At 44.2% G+C, this 14,037-nt stretch overlaps 1 protein-coding gene across 1 annotated transcript in view; it reads right to left on the bottom strand.

Moving 5' to 3' along the window:
• LOC147022440 (protein NDRG3-like) overlaps positions 1 to 14,037 on the bottom strand; it is a 94,663-nt gene that overhangs the window by 61,823 nt on the left and 18,803 nt on the right. The window contains exons 2-6 of the mRNA XM_085893327.1: positions 4,757 to 4,848; positions 3,240 to 3,296; positions 2,915 to 3,020; positions 2,211 to 2,331; positions 1,328 to 1,390 (exon numbers count right to left, since the gene is read on the bottom strand). Of these exons, the coding sequence (XP_085749453.1) occupies positions 1,328 to 1,390; positions 2,211 to 2,331; positions 2,915 to 3,020; positions 3,240 to 3,296; positions 4,757 to 4,825 (416 nt within the window). The 5' untranslated portion in view covers positions 4,826 to 4,848. The remainder of the gene's footprint in view (positions 1 to 1,327; positions 1,391 to 2,210; positions 2,332 to 2,914; positions 3,021 to 3,239; positions 3,297 to 4,756; positions 4,849 to 14,037) is intronic.

The following is a 14,037-nucleotide window of genomic DNA, read 5'->3' as shown; positions in this document are numbered from 1 at the left end:
GTCCGTCTGTCTTGGCCATCACTTTTTTACTGTTTGAGCTTTTGTCATTAAATATTTCAACAAACCAACATTTTATGAGAATACTGATTAAAAAAAAAAACAATGATTGGGTCAATATATCATAGGGGAAAGTCATAGTAACTATAAATAGCCCTCATCAACTTGGCCGCAGCACACCAAGCGTGAGACCCTTGGTTGTTGTTGTTTTTTTTGCCTTGGAGAGGAGTTCCGGGAATGTGGTTGCTGGAGGAAAAGCCGATTACATCGAGGGCCTTCCCTTGAAACTGTTTATTTACTATTAAGCTTCAGTGTGTCTGTCCAGGCAATAACATTATTTACTATTTGAGCTTTTGTCATCAAATCGACATCAAACATCAGACCTTTACGATGACAAAATGTGGATAACACGAATGAATAAAATGTACAATTGTTTTTAGATCCTCGTGGAGGATCTCTAAGATTACTCACGTTGTTGTTCTTCATCTTCTTCTTGTGGACTTTTTTGTTTCACAGCCTACAGTTTTCATCGAAACTTCCTGAAACTTGGCATATATATGTAAAAATATCCCGCGCAGACAGTAACCATCTCCGATTTTGAAAATTCCTCCGAGAAAAAAAAAAGTCGACGTCATAATATCGCCGCAAATGGAAATCGCCAATACCATTATCTCCGAAACTAGGCAAGCTGTTTGAATTTTGTTTGCGGGAATCGAGCCAGGCATTAGCACAGATAATTTATCGCAAACCTGATACATCACAATGACGTCATATTCGTTTTTATGACGTCATCATTAAGAGGACGAGGATCTTAGCTCATTTGAGCTTGTTTTTTTTTTTAAGCTATTGTTTTCATCATTTAGTTTGAGTACAAAGCAGACACAGATGGGCTTTACATTTTGAGATGCTTTCTCGTTAGTTTTGATTCTCTACTCCACATTTTTACCTCCGCCACCGAAGGTGGATGGAGGTCGTATTTAACCCCTGGCTGTGTGTCTGTCTGTCTGTCCGTCCGTCTGTGAGCATGATATCACAAAGGGTTATGGACGGATTATGATAAAACTTTATGGATTAGTTGGGTAGGTGAGAAGCACAAGCTGATTAGATTTTGGTTATGGTCCGGATGCAGATCCGGACTGTCAGAGGGATACAAAACAAACAGTTCAGCCTGGCAGAGGTATGCGTACCACCGAGTGCCGTTGTGGTATACTGTGGTTATAACAAAGGCGGCACAAAAACAGGTGCTGGGATGTGTCCGTGTCTGTATTGTATTGTATTGTAAAGATACACACGTGAACACACATGCTGCACAAACAAAACTCCTACTCACCCCAAATCATGGAGGACTGTTGGAACCATTTCTGCCAGTTGCTCCATTGAAGGGTATTGATACCTGTGTGCCAATTTAAACAGGAAAAGTAAAGTTGATAAAGCAATTTTAAATCACATACTACTCACAACATATACGTTGTGCCAAACCATTCAAAATAAAAGTTGCACATTTTGAAACTATATCGATGTTCACCTTCATCGTATCTCCAATAACGGTGGGATAATGAGAATCATTTCCAAATCAAACGTGCGACTAAAGGCTCAACTGTTTTGATTGAAGCAAATTCAGTTTCATGTGAAACCATTGCCAGCTCAATGGTCAAGTGACCTGCGATGAGCATTCTGGACAAAACCAAAATGAAAACACGACGGCAGTATTGTCCTCTCTCGGCTAATGGTTCCAACAGCAGCGGAGGAACATGTGAGAACCACGAGCACCACGGTCTTCACATCCGACAGTCAGAAAGGATCATTCGAATCTGCGTCCGGACAACAATTCCTCGTTCAGATTCATCCGATGGGATGAAAAACACGTTTGGCTCTCAAACGAATACCATGCCAAGGAACGACACCACATCCACAGGTGACCAGGTACAGGTATGATTCATTTATACCCAGAGGGAGCAAAGAAAAGCGAATCTGTTCATCTCGACGTAAAACCAAAACGGCCGCATTAAGATGCGTACCACATGGTGTACATTCCGCTGATCGTTTTCCAACCGATTCCAGTCGTACGTCGTCAACGATACACAAAGGCAAAACAGAATACAATCAGATGACCAGATAGTCGTCGTCACGAAGCTGAGCCTGCAATGCGTGTTTTTTGATCCCTGTAAAGCTGCACCACTCATACCAAGGTATCAAATGCGAGGTGGACCTACCCCTCTGGGAAAGCAGGTGCCCCTGGGTATTGTCCCGGGGCATCGATGTGGTAAATGCAAAAATGCTTGATGATCTCTTGCATGTCCTCATCCGCAAACAAGGCATCAAAGCAGGTCTTATCTGGAGAGGTGAAAAATACGGATTGGAAATCCATGAAACCGATGATCTCGGCCTTCAAACAGCAATACACATTAACTGCAACTCCTTTCCACAGGGTTTTCCCAGTCTGTTGTTTAACGGACCCTCTAAAGTGTTCAACCGTTAACGCTTATCGTAATAGCCACTCGAACACTTGCTTTATCGGTCTCCGAGGTGGAGCGACGCAATCCCGAGATCACTCCAAAGGAAACAGTAAGGCACATCGCAGCTACGAGAAAGTGTGTTATGTCAACCTGAGGTCATCAGCATGGACAATCGGGTTTGAAACCAGCTAATAAAAAGGCTGTGCCGGTGTCTGACCGAGTTGATGGACACAAGCGCTCTTCCAGGATGCGGGAAGCAGTCAGCACAGACTCAAACGTATTGTACCAATGGCACCAAACAGTCCATCGCTGTGCCAGAATCACACTCCCCCTCTCCCCCGTTTCGTGCTGGACCCCTATTACGCTTACCTCACACACATCCTTGCCAGTCTTACGTGTTTTGCATGCAAAGGAGGTGAGAGGGACAAAACAAAGAGTCCCTTTTAATCGGCCGTACTTACGATTCAGACCAATGTCATGGTAGGTGACAATGGCGGGCCGGTTTCCCTTATCAACCCCGTGCACCGTCACATGCAAGTTTCCGTAAGCTGTATCGATGTCGTGTTCCTGTGACAGATTCAAGATTAAAATCCAAAATCGGGGGAGGGGAGGGGGGGTGAAATTAAGGAAATATCGACAAACAGTTGGGAAAAACAGATTTCGTAATATCAGGGGGGGGGGGAGTAGCGGAGAGTTGATATTTCATACGATTCAAAATCATCACGTGTTGTTGGGAAATGTGAACTTGGTTAAACATACAGGTCTGAAATCCGTGACGACACTTACTTTGATAGTCACCGTGTCCAGACTTTTGCTTTGATCGACATTGTCCTTTATCAAGGGCTAGGGGGTAAACAAACAGCAACAAGGCAAACATCATTGTGATCGTCCAAGATCCCTTTCACTGACCGAGAGCAGTGATAAATTTGCACTTACTGTGCGAAGTCCAAAAACACTGAATGCAGCAATTGTGCGAAGTGTAACTGTTGGACTAAAAGTTATCGTGTGTGCCACAATTGCGTCATCGGTCACCGAGAGCACACCAACGGACGTCCCAAAAGCGCCCCTTGGAGGAAACCTCCGCACAACTTATTTCAGCCTCAACAACGCACTCCTTGCCTTTGTGTGACAGCAAAAGTGCTCATCATATTTCAGATCTAGCAAAATGAGCAGATCTAGCAAAAGTGCATTCGACTGCAATCCGATGAGCGATCGGTTATGCTGGTTGCATCATCATGTCAATGGCGCAACATTGACAAATGCATTGCATTGTTGACTTGGCACTTGTTGAAGTCGCAGGGTTTTCAAATCAATACTGGAGCGAAGTGGATGGCATGCCATCACAAATCCCCACACTTCCCACCTAAAGAAAAGTTGAAAGGTGGCAAAAAGTTCCATCAGGATTGTCCCAATTTCAAATTTGAGTTTAAAATTTTTTTTTCCCCCCCCGTTTTGACCTCCATGACCCTAAGTCTTCACCCCCTGGGGTATGAACCGGGAATTGTTAAATATTTCATGCATCCCCCAATCTTGATTGCAAATGCAAAGCATCATTTAATTATTTTTTTTTGAAATGAAGCTACACTTTAAGGGTGTCACAGTCATTGAGACCACTTATGGGCGGGCTGGTTAGCTTCGAGGTAAGCAGATTGATCTCTGAGCTGTCTAGCCTGTGTTTGAATCCCAATGCGTGCGAGACCCATCTGCCAGCAATGGTTGCTTGTAAACGTTAAAGATCCCCCCCAGTGTCTTTTGTGAAGATGGCAAGCTACCGACGACACCTCGGCTAAATTACAACATCAGGCCAGAGATCTCATGGTCTTATCCTACATTTTTATTGGCTTTGCACCCATTGCTACATTGTCTTCTCTCCCATTTGTCCCTCCCCAGCAATCCGCACGACAGGTCAATCAACGAAGTACAACATATTCTTTCAGCTGCATTTCTTGTCATCCTTTTTTTTTTTTAATTAATTCAGAGCTGCCAAACCCTCTTATATTCATCCAATCATGTTTGTTCCTCAGATGCTTCAAAGTGGTCCCCCCCCCCAATGCATCCCATGCAACGATTTTGATACAACTTATACATTGCTCAATTATTGAAGACGAACGATGCCACATGATTGTGACTACCTTCCTCGAAGGAAAACATCAGCCACAGGACTAAATTAAAATAGCTTCGGTGGCAGAGGTAATAAATAAATCACTTCATTGTGTGAACGCTTAGTGCCAATGGCACGTGTAACTCCCCGAGTATATGAAACATTATCGGCTACACAATAGGTTCAGCTTTCAAACACTCACCGGTGCAGAATCCTTTCTGACCAGAGGGACAGCTTCAGTGAGCTGGACCTCTTGAAGAGTGTCTGCCATTATCACTGGACCCTAAATATCACCTGCACAGGTAAGGTATAAACAGAGAATGGACAGGTTCATGTTATTACAAACAAACTCAAAAAATAAGCAAAAAATTATGAAATCAAGAGATCAGACATAATCGCTTATTTAATGGAAATAAACAAATTTTTTTTAATTTAAAAAAAAAAAAAGATACCTGTCTACATCAGGTGACAATGACCATATTAAGTTAAAACACAAGTATAGTGTGAAAGTCTCTTCTCCCCACCTCTTTTTATGACCACAAGTAGAGAACATGATACAACTGTTTTGAAGGATGTTATAATGGACACATACAACCGGCACTAATTACTAATGTAACGTGTTAGATAGGGCGCTCGAAAGGACCGTCGACGGCGGTAAAACCCAGAATAAAATTTATTTTCAAGACCTTTACAAACTTTATTTTATTTAAATTTAATTACACACTCGGAACACAAATCACCTCGTTTGCACTCCCAAAACCCCTTCCTTTTTGCAGTACGGTACTTGGGCATGTTAAATAAGGCGGCGTACAAGACTGCTTCAATCAGTGTGAAACTTCTGGGATTCCATAAATGATCTTTAGTTGCATTATTTTATTGAAATTGAAGTCTTGTACACAATACGGTACTTGTACTTGAACACTGCGTGGGAAACATTTACATTGTTTTTGTAAGAAGCGTTTTGATTGCAGTATTTTTTTCAACCGGCACCTGCATGATTGGATGGACTTATTACTGCAACATTACACAACGGACAGAACATGCTGTGGGATATTTGGTGGTTGTCTTTTTTTAAAAAAATAGCATGTTATTGAGAAGAAGAAAGAATAGATTACGAGTGAAGGTGTAAAGAACGAGGTGGTGGAAGAGGATCTGGATGGGGTTGAGGATGTGAGAATGGGAGAAGAGAGTTGGGGGGGGGAGGGAGCATGGGGGACAAAAACATGGCGTGGGAAATTAATTGGAAAGAGTCAAGTGAAGTTACAGAGTAGTGGGCTGAAATGAGATAGGGGATGTTATGAGCAGAACTTCATCAGCGTGACGGGATTGTGCAATTGCCTTCGAACGGTCTCGTCTGGGTTTGATTCACGACCCGACTATAAACCGTCCGATCAGTGCATCACAGAAAGGGTGTACATCACAAAGTACTCCGTCCCCTCGAATGGATGTTAAAGCTGGGTGTTCTGTCTGTGAGCATTAACTGATGGACGTTATAGAAGCCACGGTGTCCTTCACAAAGTATACACGAGTTATCACCAGCGTTCTGAACAAACCACCTGGACAAAGTAAACCAAGCGGTGCAAGCAAATCAGATGGCACAAGCTACATATGCTAAGAAACTGCTTTGGCAACACCAATGCTTTGTAAAGAGTAGAGTATGATACTCATCATCGTGTCGTAGTACTCTCGCCATGCCATTCCAAAGTTCAAATCTTGTGACGTTGTCAGTCTTTGTCTTCGTATTTGTTCAACCTCATTCGCGGACCGTTAATTTTCATAATTTACATCAACAATTGGGATCGTGGGGTTTAAGAGTTGGATTTCCAATTTTGTTGATGACACAAAGCTTGCAGTGAAGGTAGCTATCGGAGGGGATGGTGATGAGATTCATGAAAAGTATTGATACTTGTATAGACTGAGCAAAAGACAAGCAGATGGAATTTAACCTGAGCAAGTGGAAGGTGTTGGGGATGGGAAAGAATAATGAAAATAGAGATTACAGGATGTAAGGGGTAATTTTGGAGTGTGTCCCACAGGAGAAGGATCTGGGGGTGGTAATCGATACTGGAGGTAAACCAGGCGGCACAGTGCCAGGCAGCTATAGGTAAAGATAATGGGTTTGGGGTATTATTCACAGGGGGATCATTTATAAATCAAAAGCAGAAGTGTTAACACTGTACAGGAATATATTGAAGACTCATCCAGAATATTGTGAACAGTTATGGTCACCACATCTGAGGAAGGACGTATCGGGTTCAGCGAGGCGCGACTAGATTAATTTGAGGACGAGCTATACTCACCTATAAAGAACAGTTGAAGGAGACAGACCTTTATATATGAGAAGGGAGGTGATTATGAGAGGAGATGATTGAGACGTTTAAGATAGTGTAGGGCATCAACAGAATAAGTGCAGAAGTTTTTTTTCTGCATATGTCACCGTAAGTGGATTTGACAGTGAGATGGTAATCAGGCAGGGGTAATTTGACTTCCACTCAGAGGGCGGTTTATCCATCCAATGGTCTCTCTGGGAAGGTAGCGGCAGCAGAAACAAGAGATCAATTTAAATTGGAATTAGATTGATACCGAGAAACATGGCAGATTGCCGACCACATGGATATTGGCAACATTGCGCAGGCTTGATGGGGGGAGGGGGGGTTAACAGTGTCAAAGCCTGCAGGGGAGCGAGAACATAGAGAACAAAAGGAAGAGTAGAAAGAGGGGGGGGGACACCAACACCAGGGTTGAGGGACAAAATAGAGGGAGACTTGAACAAATAAAGGATGTGGGGGGAAATGAGAAGTGGGGCAGGATGCATTTGATGGGCAAGAGAGATACACAAGCAAACTCTCAATCACCGAAATGGAAGGAAGAACTAGAAAACCGGAAAGAGTTCGGCTTGGAGTGGGTTAACGGAGGTAGAAAAGATCATGGTTGCGAATGGGGGATGACCGGGGATGGTGGTGAATAGAAGTCTTCAAGTCATAGAGGCAAGAATGAGATTGAAGAGCCGTTAAGGAAGATGGTTACATAGGTGAGAACAAAAAGAGAGAGAGAGAAAAAAAAAAGAGGGACGAATGAGTGGAGATGAGCAAAGATTTTGGATATTGGGATTTTCACCAGAAGGTGGTTATTGGCAGACTGCGGGAGAGCGGTACTCCATCAAGCTGCGGATGAACGCCTTGTAGGTGGATAGGAGTTCAGGTGTGCCAAGGAAGGACTTTGTATGACAGAGGATGCCCAGGCTGAGACCGGCTTTGGAGGATAACGGAGATATGTGGTTTGCACAAGAGAGAGAGATCATGGATCATGGATGATAGTGAGACCCCAAAAGCTTGAGTGACTGAACTTCTTGAAGAGGATTAAGAAATTTAGATGGGAGGGTTCACCCGACGGTCCTTTCAGAGAGACGGAGTGAGAGTGTGAGACTTGTCCAGGAAGTTTCTCCAACGATCCTAATGGACCAGCATGGTGCGTCTGTACATGTCATCTTACCAGAGAAACAATGACAGGTGTACTCTCTTACAGATCTAATAACACACAACAAACCAAGTACTGGTAAGCATAATAAAGAGACGGTGTTGATAAAACAGATTCCGCTCTCATCTGCAAGGGGCATAAAGGACAACCATATGGGCGGAGTGGCAGAGTTCAAAATTAGTGAGTGAATCTATGGGAGGGACTCTGACAGCAACATGCCCATACCCCCCAAAAAATGATGCAACTAGCAGATGAGGTGTTCCAGAGATCACAAATAAATTGCAATCGAATTTCGTGTAATGAAATACTCATCGTGCAATTACGCTGGAATTCTCGACCGCAAGTGGCAGAAAGTTGACATTTGTTCAGGTCCCGGAGATGACTCGCCTCCTCTTCCTGAGACAACGGTTGAAGGATCTTTAAAGTCCATCAAAGACCAGTGTTAACAGACAGGTCCTCTGGCTTCGACATCCTTCCGATGGAAGGCCTCGCCCAGCATGTGAAACACCAAGGTGGCAGTTTATAGCCGGGTCAGGATTCAAACCCAGGCGACACAGATAAGAGGTAAACGCGCGCGTACCTCGAAGCTGTCCTGCAAGTCTTACGACGTCATGGCAATCAATGAATATTGAATCTTTCTGGGTGTTTAGCCAATGGATCATCTTCTTGTTCCTTACGATGACAAACCACTTAACCGCACATTTACCTTCAAACCAAGACCAATCATGGTGCGGCTTCCAACCCCACTTCCAAGCCCTCCCCAAAGTTCACGCCAGGTTTTTCACCAGGCCTGTCTTTGTACAAAACTTAACTTTCAGGCTTTCTCTGCTTTGAGTTTCCATTCAACTCTGCCAAGGACACGCCACTCGCAAGCAAACCATCAATCTCCTGCCATTGCATACCTCCCTCAGCAGCCTCAAGCCTTCGTTGCAGAGATAACACCCATGCGGTGGTTCAGAAAAGCCAACAAATGTCGTCCTACAATCCGAATTGACGGCCAGTTATCTTTTGCAGGACGATTCACATTGAAACATTTTCCAAACACACCATCAAACGGTGTAAGAAACAATTTAGTCTCTGGTCCCACTCTTTATCCACTTTGTACGGTTACCTGAGAGACGTCTGGATGTCAATGACAAGTGTTTGTACGAGTGCAGCTGAGCGATGTAATCATTCAAACCATCCGGAGGAATTACGCTGCACAATGTCAAAGTCAAACGACGATGCCAACCAACGGCGTTTCACGTGACACTCAAAAAAATGTCACAAAGTAAATAGATTTGAGGCTTTCATCGGTAACCTTCAAACGCCGCGACACCGATTGTGACGGCTGGGTTAGAAGTTTTCGGACACGTCCCGCATTTGCATGTGCTGTTGACAAACTACACAACGGCTGAGCAGTGGGAATTTGGGATACCGGTATCGATGAAAGCTCTGTCGGCGAACAAGATAAACAATCCTCTGTTGCTCTGACGATGGGCTCATGCTCGAAACGTCAGCCGCACTTCGTTTTCCATGGTGGTAGACATACTGTTATCGGCTTTCAGTTGATAAAATCCGTATGTATTGCTTCACGGGCTGGCAGGATAGCCTGGAGAGGGGTTGCGCTACCAATGCTTTGTTTTCCATGTTCACGCCGGATGGGATCATCAGGTCGTACGTGAGCATTACATGCTCGTTTTCAATGATAGATTTTGGTTTGAGTTTCCATGAGTTTTGTGGAACTGGGACATTGAAATTTCTGCACATGTGCCGGTGGATTACTCGACATATCTTATTGTGCATTTGTGTGTACAGCTGTTCTGACATGAGTTTTTTTTTTTTACATCCTGATAGCAGGGGGTTCGTGCTTCCTGTTTTAAGTGATCTTGTAACCTCGCAGAACCTACACCACCTGTCCGATCGACTCAGTCCTGCCATTTTTTTTTTAAGCCAGCATGCACAGTTACCGGTAAGCTATCTAGTCCGAGTTTGATTTCCGAAACTGCTATAAACTGTCCGATTGGTGCGCTGACAGGTTACAGCTAACTTTGGATGGACGTTAACCGGGTTGTCCCATCTCCTGGCATGATTTGTTCAGTTGGCAAAGTAAGATAAAGCTTTGGGACTGGATAAACATCTGAGGGTATTGAAGGAGATGGCAAAGCAGCTAAACATGATGGTACCGGGAGACGGAGAGGGAGAGGGAGAGGGAGAGGGAGAGGGAGAGGGAGAGGGCTAATGTGTAAAGTGTGAGGAAATAGAATATGTAAAAGGTTTGTGATCAGTAAACATGTATTGCATTACAAATCGATGTGTGTGTATCTCTGTCCCGTTAGAGGTCGTACACAAACTACGCAACCTATTTGATGCCCCCTTTGCTCTCTGATGCCTGGTGTTACTTTGCATAAACCCCTCCCCGAGATAAAAAGTATGCGACTCCAATAACATACTCACTCCAAAATGGCCTTCCCTCTAACAATAACACAAAACATCTCTGAAAAGATTTATTCAGTGCACAATGATGATATCTGGTAAGGCACAAGACAACAATGAAATGTTTATAATGCAGAATATTTATTCCAAATGAAAGCCATACAGCTTAATATGTAGCACAAAATAGGGATAACGCGCAGTTCACACCGAGATGTTCTCCCTGAATGCTTCACGGTCTTGGAAAGTGTAAATGGGAGTTCCAGATTGGACACGATTGATTGACGGTGTCATGCGACTAACTGTGGCACCCCCCCCCCCACGACACTCTAGGAAACACACACACCCGAAGCATCACATCTCTCATGTACGACCCCTTATCCAATTATTTAAGTAGGGGCTTCAACCAATGCAGCTCTTAAGATTGCAGCCTTTTTGATGGAATTTTTGGGGGAAAAAAATGTCTCTTCTTGTTTGGTTTGCTCATCCCTGGCCAATAGGTATGCGCACTCACCGTTCAACTGTCCACCCTGGGCTCAAATCTCGTCCCAACTATAAACTACCACCCTGGTGTTTCACATTCAGGGATCAAGTATCAATGCATGTGCCATCCATCAGGACGACAAAGAGGTTGGACCGATCTGCCAACGTTGGCTGTCGGTGGACATTACAGATCATACGGTGTGTTGTGTGAAGAGTAGGCAAGTTATCAAAAGAACCCCGAATAAGTTACAAGTTTCTGCCTTACCCACAGTGGGCACTGAATCCACCGCATCCTCAGCCAATGATGCTCCCAGAAACCACATCCTGGATACCACAGTCGTTGTTAACAAGTGAGGAGGAACGAATTCTGCCCTTGCTTCAAAAGTTCAAGTTTATAACATATCCACCAGGTGTTCGAAATGAAGAATAGTTGTCATAATGTCATCATCTCAGAATAATCTTCACCGTTTGATTATATCGATTGGTCTCAGACGTAAAATCTAACGAGGGATTATCTATTTTTTGTAAATGTTGATGGTGATGTCCCTACCCCACACCACACTCCCCCCTTCTCCCCAATCCCTACCCCACAACACCCTCTCCCCACCCCCACATCATAGCTACCTCCTTGCCATCATAGAGAAGATGATGAAATCCATAAATGCATAGATCTCAATCAAATCCCCTTCTACAACTCTTGTTCACTCACAGACGAGTACATCTTTCATCTTGGTCACAAAGCCTGGTGTTGGCTTAGCGGCTCGGGTGGCGGCTTGGGATCTTAGGGTCCTGAGTTTGAGCCCCGTTTTTTCCGCTGAATTAATACACCAGGAGGTTGAATCAGCCCGTCATCCTTCCGAGGTCGGGAAAATGAGTACCAGTGTACTGGTAAGGGGGGCACTGCATCAGCGGCCCAGCCGCGCCCCCAACAAAATGACAGCTATCCGCAGAACTGCCTGAATCGATGATTCTAGGTCACAGCACCAGTCTTGTTTATTCAGCAACGGACAAACACATTGAAGCCCCAAATAAAATATTGGGACAGTATCAGTCAGATCCAGTTTCACTCGACATATTCAGTGTTCGACGCAGTCTCGCAACGAACCGGCTGTTATCCAGAATCCATTTTATATCTGACTTGCGAGGAACAATCGTGACGACTTCGCAACACGCTGCTGACAAAGCACCGGCTGCTTCTCACTTCCTACAACAGTTAGCAAGCTTTGATTGCGTCCATCCATGTCCGACTGGTTGATTTCCTTCATGCAAACAGGAAGCATTGCTGTTCACTGTAGTATCTTCATTTATACTCTACCCCATAAGTAGGTCCTCCTTAACATCCATAAAATGACCCGGAAGCCTGCAATAACACTTCGCACCAGTCACTTGTTATCCTCCAGAAGAGAGGTTATTTCATATCTTGTACCTAATCGGAAGGGAAACTTTTAAACCACCTGGAAGATGACCTTCGACGAGGATGTGTATGGCATGATCACCTCGCAATGTATGGTCCGGAAGTTCAGCTCGCCAATTTTCTTGGAAAGGTGCAGTCTCTGAAACTCCTCGGCTTCACCATCAGTCACCTGGAAGTTTACATGAGGACCACCCTGCTTTCGCTGACGGATCTCCAAACTGCACTCTGATCGCAGAGTTCTCCATTAATACTCCATACGACAGTCTTCTCATGACCTCTCTGGTCTTCCCACAGCACCACAGATGGAGTATGGCCTCACACAGCCGACAAAGTCTGTTGCAGCAGACTTCACACATGGTCTGATGTCCCTCTTCCTTCGATTTGAAACCTCATGTAGCACGTGTCAACGTGCATTTTGCATCTTCGAGGAACAAGTACTCACTAAAAAAAAAAAAGAAACAAGGTGTACATACTGAAGTGTTTAAAAAGAAGAGTATTCTCCATCAGGCTTGGTGTTCTCAAAAAAGACATCATCGTGCATTGTGAATTTCCATCTTGCCACAAACTCCTTGCATGACCAGCAGGCAATAAATTCACGCCAACCCCCCCAGTGCCTCGCTAACTCAACGTACATTCCTGAGAGCCTCCGCGCAGGCTCGAGAGAATCCATGGGATTAAATTTTGCGTGTGCTTCACAAACGAAATGGCACCAATTTCGTACACACCCCGAAGATGGCCCAGAACTCACCCTGAATAAAATCAGAGGTCAAAGCAATACTGACATTCGGAAACATTCATTACCAGACGCAAAACCGGACTGCACAATACAATCGACTTCACTCGTTGGTGCATGCCGTTCCGCAGACAGCGTCATTGCGGTGCCGAAGCAGTCGCACTTCAAGGATTACACCGGGTAGTATATCATTGCCTTCTCGAAAGTTAGGAAGGGCAGGAATTTGCTCTTCATGAAAGATTACGGTGGGATCTTAACGTCCACCAATTTGTGCTTACAGACGAGACACCCGGCTTAAGGTCCAATCGAGGGAAGGTACATTGTGATGCAACGTCCTACCCGCGAAACACCAGTCCTACAGTTCATTGGCTAGTCCAGAATCAAACAGACTTGACTGCTTAAACGAAAATGCACAACTTCTGCACAAACATGCCAAGGAATTTTTCAATACTAGTTTCAAAGTCCCATCAAAAATGACGGGTTGGAATTATTTTATTCGAAACATATGATGTTTCGTAACAAAAAGCGTCATTAAAGAACACGATACGTACAAATGTGACCCTATTTTTCTTTATCTTCTGCGACGTTTCGTTTCGACGGTGCAGCCTGGTGAGCATTCAAAAGTCTGAAGCCTCGGCCTAGCGTCAGGTGTGCTCATATCTTCTTTATGTATTAGACATCCTACGGATGTGCATGAACACCCGTCTTACTCTGCGTGTGTTGCATATCATGTGCAGCAAATTTCACCTCCATGTGCCCTGTATTTATTGTTAGTTTTAAACGCTTCTGTACACCGCTCTTGAGGCCCGGTTGCACGTCACCGTCGACAATTCCAATTGACGAGACGTAATTAGTCATTTATGCAAAATATTTTGAGTTGTTTTTTTTAATCCTGAAAAATAGAACGTAGTGAACACACAGTCGTGTTAAAAGATTGGCCTTTAAAACCCTACTCAAATCGTCC

The sequence above is a fragment of the Eptatretus burgeri genome, chromosome 8, assembly GCF_056783735.1.
Source record: "Eptatretus burgeri isolate ZD-2024b chromosome 8, Ebu_testis_v1, whole genome shotgun sequence".
Classification (NCBI taxonomy): Eukaryota; Metazoa; Chordata; class Myxini; order Myxiniformes; family Myxinidae; genus Eptatretus; species Eptatretus burgeri.
Note: the sequence above shows the minus strand (reverse complement) of the source record. Positions and strands in the feature narration are given on the sequence as shown.